The sequence below is a fragment of the Artemia franciscana genome, chromosome 2 (assembly GCF_032884065.1).
Source record: "Artemia franciscana chromosome 2, ASM3288406v1, whole genome shotgun sequence".
Classification (NCBI taxonomy): Eukaryota; Metazoa; Arthropoda; class Branchiopoda; order Anostraca; family Artemiidae; genus Artemia; species Artemia franciscana.
Window position 1 is genome coordinate 33,955,131 of NC_088864.1, and position 22,758 is coordinate 33,977,888.

Consider the following 22,758-nt stretch of genomic DNA (forward strand, 5'->3'; position numbering starts at 1 on the left):
GGCTATCTATCTACAGATTCTTGTCGAATGCTAGGTCATAAGTTAGGCATGCTTCATTGTATATCGCAAAACGAACATAATTCACAGTAAGGTTATCTTCAAAACTTCTTGCATCCTTCATATGTTAGAAAAGTGCTTGCAAATGGAAGGATTCTGTATGAGCTTCATAATTCATGTTGTGAATTCGACCAGTGACACGTAATCGATGGACTCGTAGCTCCCATGTACTTGTTTCCCCATTCCATTTAATGCAAGATATCTTCCATTCGGTATCATCAGATAAATAAATATCTAAACATTGAATGGCATTGCTCTTTCTTTTGATACTGTGATGAAATAGTCGTCAGCATGCTTCAGTTGGTGCAATGCAGCGTCCTTCCACATAGGTGTCTGCTTCACTGTAAAGCAAACACAGTTGATTTTTAACAATCTTTACTGAAGACCGGACCTATTCCGCCAACATACTCAACAGTGATGTGACATTGAATTTTTTTCAGTAAATAACCGTTGTATATAGCAAAATGACAATTATCACGAGTAACTCGATAATTATTGGAGTCTTCAATAAATAGCAAGTTCACGTAAAATTCTTCTTTGTTCCTTTAGTGCAATTTCGGGTTATAACGATTGGACTACTTTGGTCTTTCATCAACCACTAGAAATTTAAAAGAATTGTACAGCATTGAAAAACTGAAGCGGCACTGCAATCTTCTACTTTTATTAATCATACAACTGGAATTTGTACTTAACTCCCAGCACAGACTATGAATCATCCACTTTAACTCTAATTCTTTTAGTAAAGGATTGTCGGCATTTGGAATTTTAGCAGAAATTATATCATCAATTTCGACTGGTTTATGGATTCCATCAGCATGATTCTTAATCGATAGCAAATACACATGTGGTAGTCCATTTTGTCCATGTCCACATACGCACAAACAAAAACAAAATAAGTAGCTTTTTATGCAGTATATAGCTTAGGACTATATTTAGTTATTGGGAGAGCTGGGACGCAATTACGAGATAATAGTTATTATACATGAAAGGAGCGTTGAATGGTAAATTGAGGTGTATGTTCATCTTCAGTTGACAAACCAACTTAAACATCTACAAATTTACCATCAAAATCTTTACCATTAAAACCTTAAAGAGCTTGATTGCACTTGAATCTTAAATCCCGTAGAATTATTAAAACATCAGATTTGACCTTATATCTAAGGCATTACAGTATAAGTTAGAAACCCTGAGCGAAGAAAGAAGCAAGTTTTTAGCCTATAGTCAGCCCGATTTGAAACTTATTCATATGCCAATTTGAAAGAGTTTTGAGTCAAACGAGAGTTGAGTTTCATAGAGGTTGAGTTTAATGACGATTGCATTGCACAGGGGTTGTGGTGCGTGGGGGTTTGGTTCGATGGGAGGTCGGCTTGCATAAAAGTTGGGTTGAATAGGACTGATTCAGACGAGTGCTGATTTATATGAGATTTGTATTAAATGAGGGTTGAATTGCACGGTGTTTGAGCTGAATGTGGTTAGTCAAAGCGTTACTGACAGCTATTGGAAACCACCTTTCCACGAGTAGAATCAGAATTCCACGCAACTACTGCTTCAAATTTGAAACTGGGTGCCAAAACACCGATGCTGGTAGACTGCGCAAATTAGACTAGCGGACCTAGATTAAAATCTTGGTAATGTAATATATTTCTAAAACAAAAACGAATTGTTAAAAATTGGTTGCTAAAATTGGTTGATGATAGTTTCTTCATTTGAAAATATATAGATGGTGTCCCTGGTAGCAAAATTTTCAAAATTTCGGCATCCCTTACAAAATGGGTATAGTTGCAACTAAAGCAAAAAACACTGTCACCAAGACTCTCTCTACTGAGTATAGAATTGCAAAAGCAGTTAGTCAAGACAAACCAACTATTGCACCAAAACATCCAAGTTCTGTTGAGGCTCTTGAGAAGCTAAAGGCAGGTAAAAATTGGATAAAACTTCTCAGATGATGTAATTCATAATAAAATGGTCTGTTTTCTACATGCATGCTATCTTTTCACCAGATTCTTTCTAAAAACACTACCTATGACCAGAATGAAAGTTATGTTTTTACTTTAAAAAGTTCTAAAGTCTTTGCAGCTTGCATATTTTGAACTAGGCCTACTTGTATAATGGCTTGTGGTTTTCTGCTTTGGATGATTAAAACTTATGATAAATATCTGGTGATTGGCCTTTTCTGATGGAAATATGCTAACAAAATAGAAGTAATGATACCGTTAGGTTCTATGTTTTATGCTCTTTCCAAATATCAAGGCTCGTTTTGATTGTTCTAGTTGTAGCCCTAACAATATTTTGCTTCATTATGTTGAATCTTGTTGTAGTATCATTCTTATTTGTTAAAAGGATAGTAAATTTATAGCAAACAGTATTACTGGCTTTTGTATAAAGCAAATATACCACTTGATGCCATTTTGTATGCTCTTTACAAATATAATAATTGCTTCTACCAGAAATTCAGATTTAAGCACTTTTTGACCTCTTAAAAATGACCTAAATATGGGGTATAAAAAGACTTAAACATTGGTCTCAGACTTATGATGCTTTCTTCTTCCTTGACATTGAATTTTAAATAAAACCATGCATTTTTGGTCAAAAATATGAAAGTTGGCTATTATGAACACCAGTTATACTGTTTGCTATAAATTTAACTATATTAAATGCAGCAATGGTTAGTTTACATATTTAATATATGCTATGCTTTACCCCCACCCCCCTGATGTGCAAATATATAGCCCAAATTTGTTCCTAAACTATTACAGAGTTGTGATTTCAAATATCCTATTATTTTGTAAAAAACAACCAAAAACGCATGCTTTAATTGAAATTTTGATGACAAGGAAAAAGAAAATGCCATAACATTGATAAAAATTATTTATCCAATTTAATCATGGAAAATTAGTGTTTGTGGATAATATAACATTAAAAAATGATTTATAATGAAATGGTAAGTTTGAGTCCAATGTTATAAAGTTTGAGACCAATGTTTAAGCCTTTTTTATACCTCATATATGTCATTTTTAAGAGGTCAAAAAGTGCTTAAATCTGAATTTCTGGTAGAAGTGATTATTATATTTATGAAGAGCATAAAAAAGGCATCAAAAGGTATATTCACTTTATATGAAAGCCAGTAATACTGTTTGCTATAATTTTACCAAAAGGATTTCTACATTGTCAATGTGACAAAATTAAGTTTTGCCTAAATAAGATAATAAAATTTCAATTTCAAAAGTAGTGGTACCTTGATCAACCTTGATCTTTCCAAATATCAAGATTGCTTTTGATTGTTCCAGTTACAACCCTAATGACATTTTGCTTCAATATGCTGAATCTTGTTATAGTGTCATTCTTATTTGTTAAAAGGGCTTCTGCATTGGCAATGTGACAAAATTTAGTTTTGCCTAAATAAAATAATAAACTTTTAAATATAATTGTTATTTGAAATGATTTTTAAGCAGGTAAATACAAAAAAACATGATATTCTGATTTTTTAGAACATACTACATATTAAAAAGCAAATTTCAATGTTCTAGTGGTTTCTTTTATTTATTTTTTTTATATTCCTAGGGCTATATCTGGGACCATGGGGGATAGGTTACATTCTCAGTAAGCCACCATGCTATTCAAAAGTAGCACAAAATAAGGAGTCTAATGGTATTTTTTTTGTTTATTTAGTGTGTTTCTTTCACAAGAGGCCAGCTACTAAATATATATTAAATTTAAATGTATATATTGGTCATCTTCATAAAAGGGACCTTTTTTTTGTTCTACCTTGAAAATTAGTGATGTTAGTCTTAGAGGATAGCATTTAAAATCAATTTATCCCCTTATCTTAAATTGCAGCTCAGAGTAATCTAAAGTTTTTTCCTTGTGATGCTCCAGAGTTGATGATTGAAGCTGTTTTCTTTGTTTTTTCATGTTGTTTTGTGGCTTAAATTATGTTCTGGCTGTGTATAAAACTTTGTCAAGGTAAGATTCTAGAATTGAGTAATTGTAAAGGAAAACATGACAAGAATCTTAAATGTTACCTGAAGATTATCCTGCATAAATGTTTGTAAAAAGGAAACAATCTTAATGAAATGAAGTTAGTGGCTTTAGAATCTATATTTAGTGTTCTTTCCAAATGTCATATTTGAATTCATGACAGTGCACCCCATCCCCCAAATAGTTGCAGATATAGCCCTAGATAATGGATTTGTATATTATTCTGGATCTCTTGATGCTATGTAGTCCTATTTCTGTGTAAGCAGGCTCTGAAATGTCAATAGCATCATGCTTCTTGATTGCAAAAGAGTTTAAGGTATGTTAAAGATTGAATATTATTCAGCTATATGAATAACTATAGAGGGAAACATGATAATCTGATTAATATAAACATTATACTTGCTATAAAGTAAGGATTTCCTCATTTTAGGGCTTTCTTTTAGTTTTTTATATATTCTGAGGCTATATTTAGCCTTATCATGGGGAAAGGGTAAACTGCAAGAAAAGCAACCATGATATTTGGAAATAGCCTAAAATATAGAATCTTATACTTTTACTTTTGTTTTAGTAACATGTTTCCTTTAGGCTTGGCCTTGCACTAGAGCTTAATTGCTCACTAATTTTCTTTTTTTTTTCAAATAGACTTTATTTGGTACTTTGGGCTAATCATCCATAAGAACTAAAAAAAAGAGGAAAAAATTTATAACTGTTTAAATCAACAAGCTCTTGTATATAGCTGTGGGGTATATCATGCACCATATTAAGATAAGGGGCTGGGACACAATTGTGGCAGCAATGATAACCATTTTTGGATAAAGCTGTTAGTTAATTTTATTTGTGTCCAAATTCATTCAAAAAGAATTTGTAACATTGCTTTACAAATGATTTTTTAAGATTTACAAATGACTAAGTTTATCAGATTTGATTGTAAAAAGTTCTTGCATATAAAATATATGACTGCAAAACATCAACTTAGCATTGGATTTTGGATTCAATGGTGCATTTGCAAAGAGAACTGACAAATCAAGGGATGTGTTCATTTTCAAGTAATTGAATTAATCAAGAAGATTTAGAATTTACCCATAATTTTAGATCAAAATGTCTGAAGGTTTCATTCTCCTAGTTTAGCAATTTTCAAATATTTGTAAAAAACTTTCTATATAAGATGTGTTTCAAAGAAAAGTAAAGGGCCATATTAAACTTAAAACCAGCAGAAATAAATTTCTATAATATTGCAAAGTTGAAACAACCAGAAATTACTATCAAAGAATAAATTAAACCCAATACAAACAAAAATTAAAATAAACAATTGTACTTAACATAGAGATAACATATGCTAATATTGATGAATCAATAAATCTTAAAACAAGTACCGGTAGGCTAAATGAAATTTAATATTCAAATCAAACTTATAACAAACAGAAATTACAGCAAACATGAGTTCTGTTAGTGCTCTTTTCCTCCTTTCCTAACTATAAACGTCCTAAGCCTGTTGCATCATTTGCATTTTATTGAAAACTATGGACCTTGAACACACTGCTTTTGTTTTTAAATACTGACAAAAGAAATAAATAGAAAATCACTGTAATAATCAAGAAGACTGGGAAGAACAAATGAAAATAAACTGAATATTTAATATATAATGATATTAATTCCTGGAAACTCAGGAATTCCAAATTTTGTTTCCCTTTTATTTTGTTTTTATTTTTCAATGTTGTAAATATAAAAAAAAATATTTGGGATATATTTTATTTTATATAAAGCACAAATGATGTAACATGCTCAAGACTTGTACTGTTTGGGAAGAGGGAAAAGGGCAGTAGCAAAACTCCTATTTGTAATTTTTGTTTGTTTTAAATTTGATCTGGATTTCCAATTTGAGTCACTTCTGGTCATTTGAGTGTGAATTATTATAAGAATTTATATCTGCTGGGGTTTTAAGTTTAATATGGCTCTCTAGTTTTCTTTGAAAAGCTTCTTTTTTTGGAAAGTTGTTTTTTATTAAGTTTTGCTTAAATTAAGTTTATTAATCTGATGTCTTTAATCTAAAATTTTAATCTGATGTTTTTGGGATAATTTTAGCTAAAAAGAGCATAGGAGGGGGACAGGTTGCCCTCTGACCTCTTTTCACACCCCTTACATACCCTGCAATTTTGAATTTAATGCCCTCTGTGATTTTTGAGATATTGAAGATATGCTTTTTTGATAAACTGGATGCATATATTATCTTTTAATTTAGTTTAATGCGCCCCTCAACATTTCCCGAAGTTTTGCCTCAATACCCTTAGTTTTTTTGCACACTTCCAGAATCAAACATGCCCTCTTTTCCTGACAATAAATCCTTTTCTTGAAAAAGGGTAATTTTAATAATTTACAGTCCTTGCCCAGGGGGCTGTGAGGGGTTTGGCATCCCTAGAGGCATAGCTCTTTGATATTTAAACTAGTATGAGCAAAATGACAAATCCAAAGTTTACATTAGCATTGAGGAAAAAGGCTCCTAAAAAGCATACAGAGAGTGGGAGGCTGCTTTTCTGTCACTTTTCAACATCCCCTCAAATACCTTGAAAGTGTCAATTTATTACCCTCAGTAGCTTCTTAGATATTGCTGATATTCCCTTTTGGCAAATAGCAAGTACATATTATTTGTTAATTGTATTCTGCATATTGCATGACATTTCCTTAAAGTTTCACCTCAATACCCTAAGCTGTCTTAGAGACCCACAATCAAACATGTCATCTTTTTTCAATAAAAACCTTATATATTAACAGTGAGCAACTTGCATAACTTACAGCCCTTGGTCTGGGGACTGTGGTGGGTTTTTCCCACCCATGAGGCATAGTTATTTGACCTTTTAACTTTTTTGAACACATTGCTGTCTCAAAATTTTGATTGGAAGTACTTGGGAGAAAAACGGCATGGATGAGGGCTGGTTGCTCTCCAATTACTTTTAATTATTAAAAAGGACATTTGAATTTTCAATTTCCAATCGAATGAGCCCCCTCCAAAGTTTATACAACCACCCCTACTGTTTAAAGCGCTTCTGGAAATATAAATAAATAATGGGTTGAAGCCTTGTGGTTTTTTACATTAGGGAATGCTACTGTGTTGCCTCTGATACCAGAAACCATCTCATCTAAAATGTTACCAACAAAGTTTATCAAGGCTCTTCAAAGGTCAGTGCCCTTTCGAGGGATTAGGGGTAGAGGTATATGCTCTACCCTTTTAAATGAAAATATCCTCCAAAAATATATTTTTCTGAACCTAGGTGAGGGGTCACATTCGCCCCTCACCAATTTACTCTTCTAACTTAAAAAAAAAAAATAAAAAAAAAAAAAAAATATTGCTGGATCAGAACTTAGGCGCTGGATCCATTCCTGAAAATTTCATTCACCTAAATCAACTGCATTGCAAGATAGCAAAATGTCTTTCACCTAGAACCTTAACATGATAAATATTTATTTCAAGAAATAGTTTATCAAAAGCTCAGATGGCCAAGTGTTAATTTTTAACCAGTACATGTCTGTCTCAAAATTAGAAAAAATTATATATTTTCCCTCAATTTTGCTAGAAAAAATTATATATTTTCCCTCAATTTTGCTAGAAGTCTACTTTTCTTTGACTCTGGGGTTTGGAAACACAACTCCAAGGATTACAGTAAGAGTCGAGACCAAATTAGGCCTAGATTTTTTTTTATTTCAAGGAACATTTTGCCTGCTTCTTTAAAGGATTATAAATTAGAATTTAGTAAAGTAATGAGGCTCAAAATGTGTTCCTTGCCTGAATCTTGTGTGTGTTGTAGATCTATTTCTTTTCTTTATATTAAATTTTAATGCATCTGAAATTTCAACACAGTTGATATTCTGCTTAACTTTTTGTTTAAACTATTTAAGGATAAATAGTTGAGGCTGTATCCAAAAGCTGGGTTGACTCATAATGTCAATTGAAAAAAAATAATACACCAACAAATTGTGTAAATAGGCTTGAGTTAAACCCAGGAATCATTGGGAGTGGGAGTATCTGCTTAAATAGGAAGCAACTCTGAAAATTCAATATATAGAAAATTTCTCAATGTGAGAATTTGGTTCCTTTACTGTGTAGTTCAGGATAGGATCTATATTCAACTACAACCTTTAAAGTATCAAAGACAGCCTGTGCAGTAAGAATTAAAACTTGAGGAAACAGTTATTTTCCAGACCAACTTTCCTTAATATCTTCAGGAAAGTACTTTAAGCCAGATAAATAGGCCCTTCCAAAATTATTATTAGACTTTTATCATTAGTAGACTCAAAAAACTAAGTTGATGCTTACACCATAAGGGATCCTTGCTTCCACATCTGAAAAAGAAGAAAATAATAAACAATGTAGCACCAATAGCCATTGGGTTATTGGTATCCCCCTTGTGTTTGGTGTTTAGTGTGTTGTGTCATTCTTGGTTGTGTCAACCATAGTTTTCCTCTATCCTGAGAATCCCACATGCCATCTTCAGATCAGCTTTGACAGGCAACACTCATTCCTAAAAAGAGAGGGCCGAGTCACCAACCACTCAGCAGCAAGTAGCATTTATGCCTGCTACTCTTAGAAACACTACGAAAAGCATCATTATCTCAATTATCTTGGATACCAGTTCCCCTGAAATCTCTGGAAGTTTGAATGATCTAACTCAGCTACTTTTCAGAAGAAGTAATCTAGCATTTTATATAATAAAGAACCATAAAGCGTTGATGTGTTATTTTTTTCAGAACCGCTTAAGATGAAAGGGATTGCAAGCTTTGGAGGGGCTCATTTGATTGGAAATTAACGTTCTGGTGCCCTTTTTAAGAGTCAAAGTGGTTGGAGAGCTACCACCTCCCTCCCCTCCCACACCCTTTTTTCCTTTTAAGACATTCAATCAAAGTTATGAGATAGCCGTTCTGTTCCAAATAGTTCTAAAGTGATACAACTATGCCTCTAGTGCTCACAATCCCCCCCCCCCGCTGCCAGGGACAGGGTAATAAGCTATGCACATTGCCCATTGTTTTGTGTAAATAATTTTGAGTGATAAAAAGGGGGTATTTTTGAGCTTTTGTCTCCAAAGAGACTCTGGGTATTAAGATCAAACTTTCAGAAAATTTTGAGAGGCACATTTTTTCAAAGAAAACTAGAGGGCCATATTGAACTCAAGACCCCAGCAGATTTAAATTCTTATAATAATTACAACTCAAATGACCAGAAGTGACCAGTAAAGAATAGATGAAACTCAAAACAAACAGAAATCAAACTAAGCAATCATAGCCAACATAAAGATAACAGGCAATAATATAAACGAATAATTAAGTCTTAGAATTAATAAAATCAAATTGGAAATTCAAATCAAAAACAAACAAAACTTACAAACAGCCCTTTCCCCTCTTCCCAAACAGTAGAAGTCTAGAGCCTGTTGCATCATTTGTGCTTTATATAAAACAAAAAATATATCACAAATATTTTCTTTTATATTTACAACATTGAAAATAAAATAAAAGGGAAAGATAATCTGGAATTGCTGACATTCCAGGAATGTATATCATTATATATTAAATATTCAGTTTATTATCATTTGTTCTTCCCAGTCTTCTTGATTATTACAGTGATTTTCTTTTTTTTTGTCAATGTTTAAAAACAATAACGATGTGTTCAAGATCCATAGTTTTCAATAAAATGCAAATGATGCAACAGGCTTGAGACCTTTATAGTTTGGAGAGGGGGAAAGAAGCACTAGCAAAACTCATGTTTGTTGTAATTTCTGTTTGTTTTAAGTTTGATTTGAATATTAAATTCATTTAGCCTGCTCGTTTTGAGATTGATTTATTCATCAATTCTAGTGCATGTTATCTCTGTGTTTACTACTATTGTTTATTTTAATTTTGTTTGTTTTGGGTTTAATTTATTCTTTGATAGTAATTTCTGGTTGTTTTGACTTTGAATTATTGTATGAATTTATTTTTGCTGGTTTTAAGTTTAATATGACTCTTTACTTTTCTTTGAAACATATTTTATTTGTGAAGTTTTTTATAAGTATTTGAAAATAGCTAAACTAGGAGAATGAAACCTTCAGACATTTTGATCCAAAACTATGGGTAAATTTTAAGTCTTCTTGATTAATTCAATTGCTTGAAAATGAACCCATCCATTGATTTGTCAGTTCTCTTTGCAAATGCACCATTGCAGTCATATATTCTATATGCAAGGAGTTTCTATAGTAAAATTTGATAAACTTAGTTATTTGTAAATCTTAGATATTCATTTGTAAAACAATGTTGCAAATTCATTTTGAATGAATTTGAACACAAGTAAAACTAGATCTATGTTCCATGGGCAACTTGAGGTGTTGCGGCAACCTTTGTTCAGCTTCGCCGAGTAAAGTATGTCGAGAGTAACACTTTGGTTCTGTTTCCTCGCTTCAATTAAACGTTGGTGTTAATCTGTAAGGATCTTAAAATAAATACTAGGCACACCAACTTGCAAAAGCTGCAAACTCTCATTACAACTAACAAAAGTTGCAAACCTCTCATCGCTGAAGATGATTGTAGCCTAACAGCCGATTATTACTTACAAGTCCCCTACATGTCTTACCGCTGGAACTAAATTGGTCTTAACATCAAATGCACCAGAAACAAATAATAGGCACACCAACTAGCAAAAAGTTGCGAACCCCTCATTGTGGAAGATCATTATGAGCTAATAGCCGAATGTTGCTTAAAACTTACTATATGTCTCACAATTGGTATTGGCCTATTTTTGGTTTCAGTGTGTACCTTACTACTGAAGTTGTCAACCCCTTTAAACTTTCAAACTGGTGTATCTCATGAAGGAATTTTTCTTCCGAAAAACGGATGACATATACTTTGATCTGCTCATCAAGAGCTATCGAATGCTGTCCAAAAAAAACTATTCTGTCTTAGTTCAAAAGTTTACTTTTTTGCCGTAGGCCAAGTTTCTAACGTCATCACTTGAAAAGGAGCAAAGGATAAACTCTAACTTCTTTAGCAATGAGAGATTTTTAAAGTTTAAGAGGTACATATGATACTTCGCAATCCCAATTGCGAAAAACCAAATGATAAACTCAGCTGAAATCACGAACAGAAATGGGTAGAAACAATAGATGCCAGCACTTTTGGTCCCACTTTTTTGTTTCTGTAATTTTTTCTATTTATCACTCAAAGAAGATATATTGGCTGTGGGGCCGGGTAAGTGCCACTTATATTTAAAACTTATAGATTTTAGTCCATCTTCAATTTGAAACTGGTGCCTGCCTGCTTGCCTGCTAGAACAGAGCTTTCCACTCGAAAGCAGAAACATGGTTTGATGAAACAAAAGCTTGACTGCATAACTTCAGATAGTTCTCTCTCACATAGGCTATAAAACTCTAAATCACTTCACACATTATAGGCTCTGGCTCATTGACAGGCAAAAACCATCCTTTTTGGCCTCAGGCAAGAGCTCTACGAAGCTTTTCAAAATGCAAAGTCATATTCATCAATCCAGCCTAAGCTTCACACTTTCCGTAAAAACCGCAGAGGTTAGACCCTTACCACTTTCTAGGAATAAGCTGAAATCGGGGTGCTAGAAAAAAAGAAAGAAACACAACAAAACCAAAGTGTTGCTCTTGCAACATGATAACCAAAGTGTTGCTCTCGTAACACAATTAACTCACTGCTTTATCCAAAAATGGTTATCACTGCTGCCACAATTGTGTCCCAGCCCCCCCCCCCTCTTAATATGGTGCATGATATACCCCAAAGCTATATAAAAGAGACTCCTGATTTAAAGAGTTATGAGTTTTTTCCTCTTTTTGCTTAGTTCTTACTGACAATTAGTCCAAAGTACCAAATAAGGTCTATTTGAAAAAAAGACAATTGGTGAAAAATGAAGCTCTAGTGCAAGACCAAGCCTAAAAGAAACATATTAATAAAACAAAAGTAGAACGATTAGATTTGCATAGTGGTCGAGTTAACCACGGGGGTTCTGGTATGATATCGGCCACAGCAACATTGTTTATATGGTGGTGTAATTTTTTTTTTTCAATTCTAATTCTAATTCTCATGTTTTATTTCAAAGAAAAATATCTTTATTTTATTGTACTTATTACAGTTACAAGACTTTATATATTTGAGCCCTCTCATTGGGTAGGTAATACCTTGGTTTTATAGTGTCTGACAATAAATTTTAGGATGTATCAAGGTAAACATTTCTAGACTACAGAAAAACATTTCTTCTTAGATTGACTTGGCTTTGGAGTCATCCTGTCTTAAATTTCATATATTTATCTAAGTTATTCAAATGGCACACCAATTCATCAGCCACTTATTACAGATATGACTCCCTGGAATTTTTTCTGATAATGCTGCTCTGTTACTGTTGTTGACCAATATATGAAACATGTAGATTCGCCCATGCTTATTGGGGTACACACAGCCATTCCTTTTTCATACTTACAGGAGGTTGAAACCTACTATCGTGTTTGATGCTTTAATGAACAAATCAAACTGGCGTGTCATTTTTTAGGGAGAAAAACAAGAGCTGAAAATTTGTCTTGTCTAGGCGGGCTTGTTTTTCTTTTCCCGACCCTCCCCCATTGTGACATATTTGTTCAGAATTTCGTTGGAATCGAAGTAGGGGGAGGGAGAGTGGAAAATTGTCTGTCTGAAATCCTAGAGAACATCCCTGAAGCCTTTTAAAATTCAACCCAGATTTTTTTTTATTTGCGTCATAAGAGGATTATACATATGATCAAGTTTAGTTACAGATATTACGTTTGCCCGATAACCATCTTGCAAAAGCCGCTTACATGAGCTGTTTAAATCTTCTAAAAAGGCAACATGGTCAAAACAGGTTAAAGCCCTCCTGGATAAAACTGACTTTTCATGGTCATTGAATGAGGGCCAGTCACCTTTGTAAACCTAACGACTTCCTGAGCATTTTTGACTGCGCCTTCAAGACCAGGAGGTTCAGGTTTGGCTCACTGGTGTTGAGAAGTCATATGCTCTTACGATTTTATCAGGAAATATAAAGTAGGCTACTGCATGAAGAGTAGTCTTACTTTATACTAAACCTACCATGGAGAGCACTGAAGTACCGGTGCGAGCATAGCGTGTGTCATTGCATAGGCTACACTGGGACACTTATGATGAAGATGGCCCGAGAGGTAGGTGTCCTTGTCCCCTTTATGGGGACTACGAAGATAACTTAAAACATTTTCTGAGTAATTGCCAAAGTTCAAGAATTTAAAGAACAGCTTTTTTTGTGGGGATGTACCATGGCTTCCGGGTATCTTGGAGACCTCTCCTAGGGACTGAATCATTGCAGTGGAAAGTTTTAGATGCACGAAACATATAATTTCAATGCATTGAGTGCTATTGTTTGATTTGTTCAATTTTGAATTTTGTTTTCGTTCTTTTTTTGTGTATGGCCACTTATGGATTCTCATCGCTGTTTGTCTTCTAACCATAGACATGAACCTCTTCTTGATGTCGTGACGTCACCATAGGTTTCGTTACAACCATCCTGGGAAAAATATGAATTCTTTCTTAAATTCCTCACCTATTTAGATCGTTTTTGTGACCAGTCATACTTGCTTTCTCGCTGTCGCTTGTAATTCTTGCTATCACTTATCTTAGTCGCATATTTCTTTGTTCTTCACTTTCAGTTCTAATTCGCTCTACTCCTTGTTGTCACATGTATTGTAACCACATATTTCTTTGATCTTCATATTTGTTCTTGTTTTCATTCTTGATGCTGATTATCTTTGAACAGGATAGTTCTTTGTTCTTCACTTTTGTTTTTGACTCATTGTAATTTCCGATGAGCAAAGTATTCTGACCGTATCTTCATTTTCGTTCATCATTACTTTAGACTTTTTTTTTTCAGGGCCATTTACCTTAGCCTCTCAGATTGGCATTATAATTACTCTCTTTACGTGCTCTACTTACTCTAGGCATTATGAAACTACTTAAAAGAAAATAGACTAATTACACCTGGTATTTTATACTTAACTATGTTCGTTTTGTAATGTCGTATGCGTCATAGATATAAAAACGATACGTTCACCCTTGGGGGAGGGGGGTGATATAATTTATTCTCTTCAAATATACTCATAAATATGACATCAATTATATGATTATTTTTGTCAGTCATTTGTTTCTTGTGTAATTTTTCCTGCATCATAGACTCTAAAAACGATAGAACCATTGCTGAGGCAAATAGGACGTATGTATACTTTTCGGATGTATTCATAAATATGACGTCACTTACATAAATTTTTTTTCCCAAAATTGAGGCTTTTAACGAATTTTCTCAAACTTCTGAGCTATATATATCCTTTTTTCGACCAGAAAATCCCAGGATACCAATTTAAAAAAAAATACGGAACCGTTTTCAGAAAAAATAAATAAATACATAAATGTACAATTATTGCTCAATTATAAAAGTTTTTTTTAATTGATAGGTATTACACTGAAATGCTCTAGATTTCGATTTCAGTCGGAAGGTTCTCTTTAATCCAAAATATATAAATTTTTTTTGTCATTATGTGCCAAAACAATTACCTAGCTAGGTCAAAAATATGAACGTGACTAATTTTGAAACATAGGTGGCAGCATAGGTAATTTATGGAATAATGGTGGCGGTCCATAGGATTTAACCAGAGATATGTATTTAATCTGTTAGGAAGCATTCATTCTCTCAGTATTCAGCCTTTTCCAATTATTTGTTTTGTTTTCTGACTAAAAGAAAAACAAATGGCAAAGTCAAACTACTTGTCGTGAAAAAAAAATTTCCATTATTTTTCATAAATCTTCCATAAGCAAAATCCTTGGATGCTTTGCAGTCAGCAGGGGGTTGTCTTTACAGTAAACAATTTGCTCTGCTTAACGAAAACAACACGTATTAAAAATTTCATAAGAAGGGAAGCCATGGAAGCCAATAGAGGAATTTGCAGCCCAATGATGTTTTTTGCCTGTTTGAAGCTTGAAAATTGTCATAATTTTTTTGTGCACTGATGGACTATTTGTGACAACATTACATTATTTTTCTTTTTAGAATCAGAAGATGCTTTTAAAGAAGATACAAAAAAAGATGCAAAAGTATCAGAAATGGCAAAGAACATACTTATTAGTACTGAGGAAATGAAGGTATCTTCCATTCTTATTAACCACATTTTTGTGTATTGATGTGTGAAAATGTGTTTCAGTTTGGGCATCTAATCCAAAAACCTTTCTAGATGTTGATAACCGACTCAAAAGAATGTATCATGTGATATTTTTGCCTATGTTGTCACATTTACTTGGATAATACCATCACATTTACACATAGGTGAGAACTTAAAGCTCTAAAATTTCTCCTTTTGAATCTAATTTTTGTTTGATAATTCGCTGAACATTTGAAGCCTACTCATGATGATGGTGGTGATCATGCTTAGGTTCTTCAATTGTTTAATGTGAGCTACATTTTCTGATAAATACCAGTCAGTAGTGGCAGGGCCAGGAGATTATGTAGTGGTGGATCCAGAATTATTGAAAGGCGAGAAGCCATTCTCTACTTTACTCGACGCACTTTTAGGCTAGAATTTTGGTGAGATTAAGTGAGTGTTCTGAATGCCATTGTTTGGGACATGAATTTCGGATTGGCCGTTTTCAAAAAGATCAAGAATAGTTATAATGCTCAGAAACTCAATTTCAAGGAACTCAAATAACTGTCTTCATCATTTTATATGGGAATACCACTACATAAATTTGTGCAAAAACTAACTTCCTTTATTTATTTCTTTATTACCCCAAAGCTATAAAATTATGTTTAAAGTTCACCGACCAACAGTGGCATGGTCAGGGGGACTCTGCTTGGGCTGACCCGGGGTTTTGGAAAAGAGAGGTGACTGCCAATAATTTTGTTCGACGCATTTGTATGCTTGAATTTTGGAGAGAGTAATTTTTTGGTTTTTACCTTTGGACTTTTGTAACAAATGTCTATTTTCGTGGTTGTTCATTTATTTGAATATCTATTGATAATAACATACAAAGGCTAGATCAATAAATAAGAAAAAAAAGAACGTTTAGATTAATAAAACAACAGCAACAGCACATAAGTGTCGCTCGGTACAAGAAAAAAAACTCTACTACTCAATTATTTTCCAAATAAGAAAACTAAACTACGGGTGACCTGCTGTTTTCTTCTTATATTTTTTCTGAAGTTTTGAAACTGCGATCTATTCATCTGCAATGCTATATTTATTAATCAATCTTGAGTTGCGTGTCCATTGTGACTTGCGCACATCCCTGTCACAAATGTAATGCGTCTGATTTTATGAAGATAAGCGCGTTTTCTGTGATTTTGTTATATGTGATTGATAGTTGGATTAAAAAAAAAAAATACGGAAATGACTACAGTGAAGAAGGGTTTTTTATATGCCAAAGCAGAAAGACACCATCTGTGTGATTGTTGCAGGCATATGGTAAGAATGTACAGGTGACGAAATGTAAGAAAGGGGCAGCTTGATTTAATATTAAACCGAAACTGTAAAAGAAAGAGTTTTAATAACTACCGAGGGGTCTGAGGGTATACCTACAAAGTTTGGTAGACGCAGGTGCCACACTTCAACATATACTGAAAACTCACCTAGAACTACCTTACCCAGCTAAATAGGCAGGGGATAAACAAAAGCGGGTTTTTATTCACCATATTGCCATACCAGAAAACATAAACGTGGTTTCAACTGAAACTTATCATCAACCCAATATCAATTCTAACTAAACACAAAATAATCTAATTCACATTTTTCACGCCCCAGTGAGACGTCGACCATTCAGGAGAAAGATTGAGTGAAGAATGGGTCTATATTACCCTCGATATCAATTTACTAGCTTTAAAAATCATATTCTTGCTTAATGACTTTATCAATGCAAAGCCGAGTCGTTTTAACCATTAGATTCCAAGAGATATCAATTCCTTTAAAGTCGGATGAATGCAATTTATTTACTTGAGAAAAAGGACATTTATCTGATAATTAGGGTCAAGAGCCCAATACCTCTCACCTAAAATAAATGGTTACTCTTATGCCCATTTGTCAGAACCCTCAAGGATAAAACGAAAACGTCAACTTTGAAATCTCAAATAAAACCTTCTAGTTTTTTATCTCTGGCCAATGTCCGTAGTGCAGCCACAGAACAGCTTGGCTAAAGGATCTGCTGTAAGCCAACATGTCTTTAATGTAGAACAATTGGAATAATACGCTATTTAGCCATTGCAACCAGCTTTGTATTGAAAAGAAGTGAATCTTCCAGATTAGAGCAAAATGATCGTGTTAATAGAGTGATGCAATTGTCGGGCTTGGCCTGAGTGGAAATCCATATACGCACCAACCCACATGCAAAATGGAAAAACCAAAAAGGGACGACCCTCTTATTGGTTCTGCATCATCATTTATAAGGGATTTGTAGCATCATTGAATAAGAAACTTTTTCGTCCTCTTGAATTTAAATTTTAGAGGAACCAAGAATGGAGTCCCTGCTATATTGGACGATACGAAGCGTCTCGGGTATGATTGGAGTACGGGAATTGGAGACAAATCTCAGTAAAAAATGAAGTAACTTATTCCCCCCCCCCGCCCCACGGTACAGTCATGGTGAGAATTAATGTCAATACCAACACAGGGTAAGAAAAGGATATGGGACCACAGGTTAAAGGTTTGGTGGAATAAATTATGACTAGTGGTGAGAGAGAGAATCTCCCAGGAAACATAGCTTTTGTAAAGGCTATCCTTCGGTAAGGTAATGACTGACCAAACTGTTACGGATTGAAGCCACAAATGGATTCCTTCCCCCATTAATTGGGGCCAAATAACTCAGAAAATTGATAGTATAGTTCTCAAACCCCTTCTAAATCTCTCCCAATCCAGCCATATCCTCAATACAACCCGATTTTCTACAACCCACAGTAATACTTCCAGTTCATCCTCTCGATTATACCTGTTTTTCGCTAAGAGGACAGAGACCTCTTATTCCCCCATAACTTCTTTTATGTTCTCGAATTTTTGAGCAAGACATGGTTCACCTGAAATATCACTGTCTGCCAGCTCAGGCTGACTTTTCAGATAATGCATTTTTTTGCATTTCTTTTTTTTTCTCCTACTTTTTCTCAGTTTTTCAGCCACACAAAAAAAATACATCATCAAATGTGAATGGACTTTAGTCTCTACTATCTCAGACAGAAATTTTAAGTTTTATTTTTGTTGTGTAGCTTTTTTCTCTCTTTTAGGTCTCTTTATTTTTGCAGAGGAAATAAACAAATCGTCATTAAATCTGAACTGAATTCACGCATTAGGTTATTCATATTAAACCGTAATTTCTCGAACTTTTCGAGGGAACACAGGTGCTCCAAATTTTTTCCAACCTTATATAGCACACTAGATGCCTCATTTTTGTGCCTACTTTTTGACCCCTCATCTTATTAATGCAAGGTTTTTGTTAATGCATTGATTGCCTGAATAAATTACCTGTACGTTCTTACTGTATACCTTAAACGACCACACAGATGGTGTATTTTCGCTTTGATCTATGAAAAAATCCCCCTTTGCGATGGTCTTTTCCGCCATTTTTTTTCTTTTTTTTATCGAACCATCAATTACAGTTTTCCACAATGGTGTTCTGCGTCACCATACAATTTAACCCATAGCTGAGAGAATGTTTGTATCTCACGGGACGTGTCTACACGCCGGTGGCCTCTGCTGAGGGTAGATTTAAGTGGTCTTCTTCCTCTTCTACCTGTACTTACGGCCCCCGGACGAGGGTGCCCCGTTTCTATTAAGCACCCCAAGGACTAGGTCTCCCCTTGGACCACGCCTCCTATGGAGGTACCCTACGTATATGTAGGGCATTCCTCTATCCGCCACCTGGGGACGCGCTGAGTTGCCTGGGGGAGGACCCTACTGAGAAGTATGTATGTGTACAGGTATTTATGTATCCTCTTAGTCTCAAAGGTCATTTTGGCTTGCAGCATACCGTTCGTCCCTGAACATACGAGCAGTCGATAAAAATACTGCGTTGTTACAGGCCATTTATCCAATAAAACTAAAGACAATAGAGCATCATATAGCTGCAAACTACCTATTGAGGGGTTGGCCAACAGATCCTTTTTTGGGGAGGGGGGTTCACGGCATCCAATAGCATTTTAGACCCATATTTTCGGACTTTCTATGAGAGGTGCTTCAGACGAATTTTTAAGATTTATCCTCTGACTCCCTTTCATTAGATATTTGAATGGATATAGGATGATGCGTTCAGTATGGGTGCTAACGGGGAACAGCTTACCTACAATTGTGGAGACGGTAGTTCATTTTAAGCAATCATATGTTATTTCCAATGGCAAAAATTCTAAAAGAGCTCTTTCTCGAAACTTTGATATAAGGATTGGGGATGTAATGGATGATAGCACTTCCAAGAGCGTCAGGCGTCGGCGGAAAGGGACGCTCCCCCATCAATAGTTTCAGGTAGTCGGTAAAAAATTTAAATCTGTAAAATAGTGGCATGAAGCGCCACTATTTTACCGGCTCATTTTTCTAATAATGGAAATGGGATGATGGAAAAATATATCAATAGATGAATGATAAAAGACCAGTATTAGTAAGTAAAATACAAAATATTACTTAATTTTGATACCAATATCGCCCAAATCAGTCAGTAAAAATTTCCAGCCATTCGGTAAAATCAACCCCCCCCCCCCCCACAAACATTTTAGCTAGTGAAGCTTTTGAGCACTCCTCATATATATGGTAACCCGGAGTGTGGTATGAAAAACCGAACAGAAATTAAATAGAACAGCAAGTTCTGCTTTCAATTGAAAGTAGGGAGCTTAGAACGATTTAGATTAAACATTTAGATCGAACCGAAGTTATTTCATTATTCTCTTCAACCATCGCTTTTTCGCTTTTTACCCTAAAGCCATCCAACGAGGGGCGCAGACCACACAGGTCGGGCATGGCCATATTTTGGCGGGTCATGGGCAGCACGTGCACCCTTCGGCTGACTATACCCTACTTTAGAGCCTCAGTTTTTCGAAAAGACATCACCTGAAAGGGGACTGAACTTGTCATCTTTACAATCGCCGATATTTAGCCCTTTTACATTCTGAAAATTTAATGCTGAAAAATTTACGTCCTCAAGTATTCATAATAAAATTATACTATCACCCCTAATACCTACCATTAGATGCTTATGATAGTTAATTGTTGCATTTATATTGCCCAAGGATACTTAGATTGGGAAGTTTTTGCGTGCAGCTCTGAGTTTCTATCATGAGCTTTTGCTCCTTGAATTGGTTTTAAACCTCCCCTGCAGAATCAACGACGACTTTTCCAATTAAATGACAATTTGAAATTTAAATAATCTGCCGATTTCAGTATTTTCAGGGTTTTTTTTTGGTTCGAAGATTCTTTATTGTCTATGGACAAAATTGAAGTGAAGATGATAGTAGCCTAATGTACTTAGGAAAGTACTTGATGAAGCATGCTTTGGTGCTTGTGGTCTTCAAATATCTGATTTTATTTTAGTTGAGTATTACATACTCCAACATGAAAGTGGTACATAATTAAAACCCAAGCACTAAATTCAGTGCTTGAGTTTTACTTAAAGACACTTTTACTGATACTTAAAGTACTAGATATTTACATTAAAAAATTCGTGGATATAAATATTTTCCATAAAAACTAACGTTATTGGCAGGGATGACTCTAAACACTCGGGCCAGAAGGAACGGGTGTTATTGGTCATTTAAACGACTGCTAGATAGTACTATACATTTAAACTAAGTCAGTAGTATTTAAGATGACTAAGTCACTAAGGCTAGGGATAAGTGAAGATGAAAAGGTGACGTTGGGTAACGAAAAGATTGATCAGGTTGGCAGCTTCACTTACCTTGGTAGTATTATTAGTAAAGACGGTAGGAGCAGTGAAGATGTTAAAAGTAGAATAGCTAAGGCTCAGGGTGTTTTTTCACAGTTAAAAAAAGTTTGGAAGAATAGAAAGATAAGTCTGCAAACCAAGATTAGAAGATTGGAAGCTACAGTGATGACAATGGTCAAATATGGCTCTGAAGCATGGGCGCTTCGAAAAGCAGACGAAAATTTACTAGATGTTTTCTAGAGAAATTGCCTACAGATTGTTCTGGGTACCGGCTAACTGGCCGTCTTTCAAACAGTAGGTTATACGAAAAATGTGGTTCAATCCCGCTTTCTAGGGCTATAATGAAAGAAAGGTTGAGATGGCTAGGCCACGTTCTGCGGATGAGGGATGACAGATTGTCCTTTTTGGCCAACCGTCTGGGGCTACACGGAAAGCAGGTCGCCCTTGTCTGGGTTGAAAGGATGTCATAAATAAAGATTTAAAGGAAATGTGAACTTCCTGGGAGGGTGTAAAGAGGGAGGCCTTGAATAGATTAGGTTGGAGGAGGAGCGTGCGTAGCTGTGTTGGCCTCAGGCGGCTAAGTGCTGCAGTGAGTTATTAGCAGTAGTAGTAGTAGTATACGAATAGAACACACGTGCGCACAGAGAAGAATAGTTTCCCCGATTTGTTTCAAAAGACTATTCCTACCGGAAAAACAGAAACTATGCCTTCCACAAATCTGTGAGATACAAATGTTCAGGTTACCTTGAAGCTCATTAATTTTTTCATAATTAAAAAATGATAATACATGGTGGTTATTTATTCATGACTGAAAAAAATAGAGTACGTAACTAAAAACCAAAATTAGCGGAAAAAAACATTTTTGTTCAGCTATGATGGTAAAACTTTAGTGCGTCGGGCAGTATGACGTCGGGAATTTACATAGTTTCTTTTCTTCGAATTTTAAACCTGTAGTATTAGATCCTGATTTGAAATTTGCTTAGCTTTAAGAGCTTAAACGTATTCGATATCACTAAGTTATTGGTTTTTTCCAGACGTCTCCTTCAAGTCACAAGCAAGATCATGACACAAGACCTCGAGATACTAAGCGATATGATGAGCCTGAATTTGGATACACGATTCCAGAAAAAGTTTCACCAGGAAAGTTGTCTATCAAGCAACTATTAGTTCTTCTCTCTGAGAGAAGTTCAGATCCAAAACAATGGACCGAGGAAAATCTATCGAATAAATATAATATTCATCCTAATGATATAAGGAACTTGGTTCAACATTTTGCTACTATGCAAGTGATTATTCCAGAAAATGTGAAAGGAAAATATAGTCAACAGCTCATTGCTGAGAATAAGAGTTCTGGGAGGACCAAAGAGTTGCCAAGTTAAGTTGTTTATAAAGATAAATAGGAAGAAACATTATCGGATCCAAGATGCGAGATAGTTTAAACGAATGACATATGCAAACCAAAATTGAATTTTCTATAATGTAAATTAACTTACGTTTTAGTGAAATAAATTAGTGAAATTTAAGTTCTTTCTTCTACTTTTCTGCGAAAAAGTTAGTCCTAAGTCTAGATACATCATCAAAGCTTCTTTTTATTCTAAGTGGATTAATGAATTGGAAAATATTATCCCGTCTTGGTCAAGTATTATCTACTTGATTTCTTTTTATATTCTTTACGAACATGAGATATATGACCTATGACTTAAATATCTGTAAAAATCGATCAGGTTTCAGAGCTTGACATTTTTAAAGAAAATCCCAAGAAGTTATAAAAAATCCCACTAAGTACTCTTGAATTTCGTTTGTGTAGTTTCTTCG

The 22,758-nt window shown here is 34.6% G+C and overlaps 1 protein-coding gene across 1 annotated transcript; it reads left to right on the forward strand.

Annotated features, from left to right (window-relative positions):
- Positions 1-1,792: 1,792 nt before the first annotated feature.
- Positions 1,793-22,466, forward strand: LOC136040428 (NADH dehydrogenase [ubiquinone] 1 alpha subcomplex assembly factor 4-like). Its single transcript, XM_065724694.1, has 3 exons — positions 1,793-1,974; positions 15,092-15,183; positions 21,978-22,466. Exons 1-3 carry the CDS (start codon positions 1,827-1,829, stop codon positions 22,320-22,322), a joined length of 585 nt encoding a protein of 194 aa, XP_065580766.1. The 5' UTR covers positions 1,793-1,826; the 3' UTR covers positions 22,323-22,466.
- Positions 22,467-22,758: the final 292 nt, after the last annotated feature.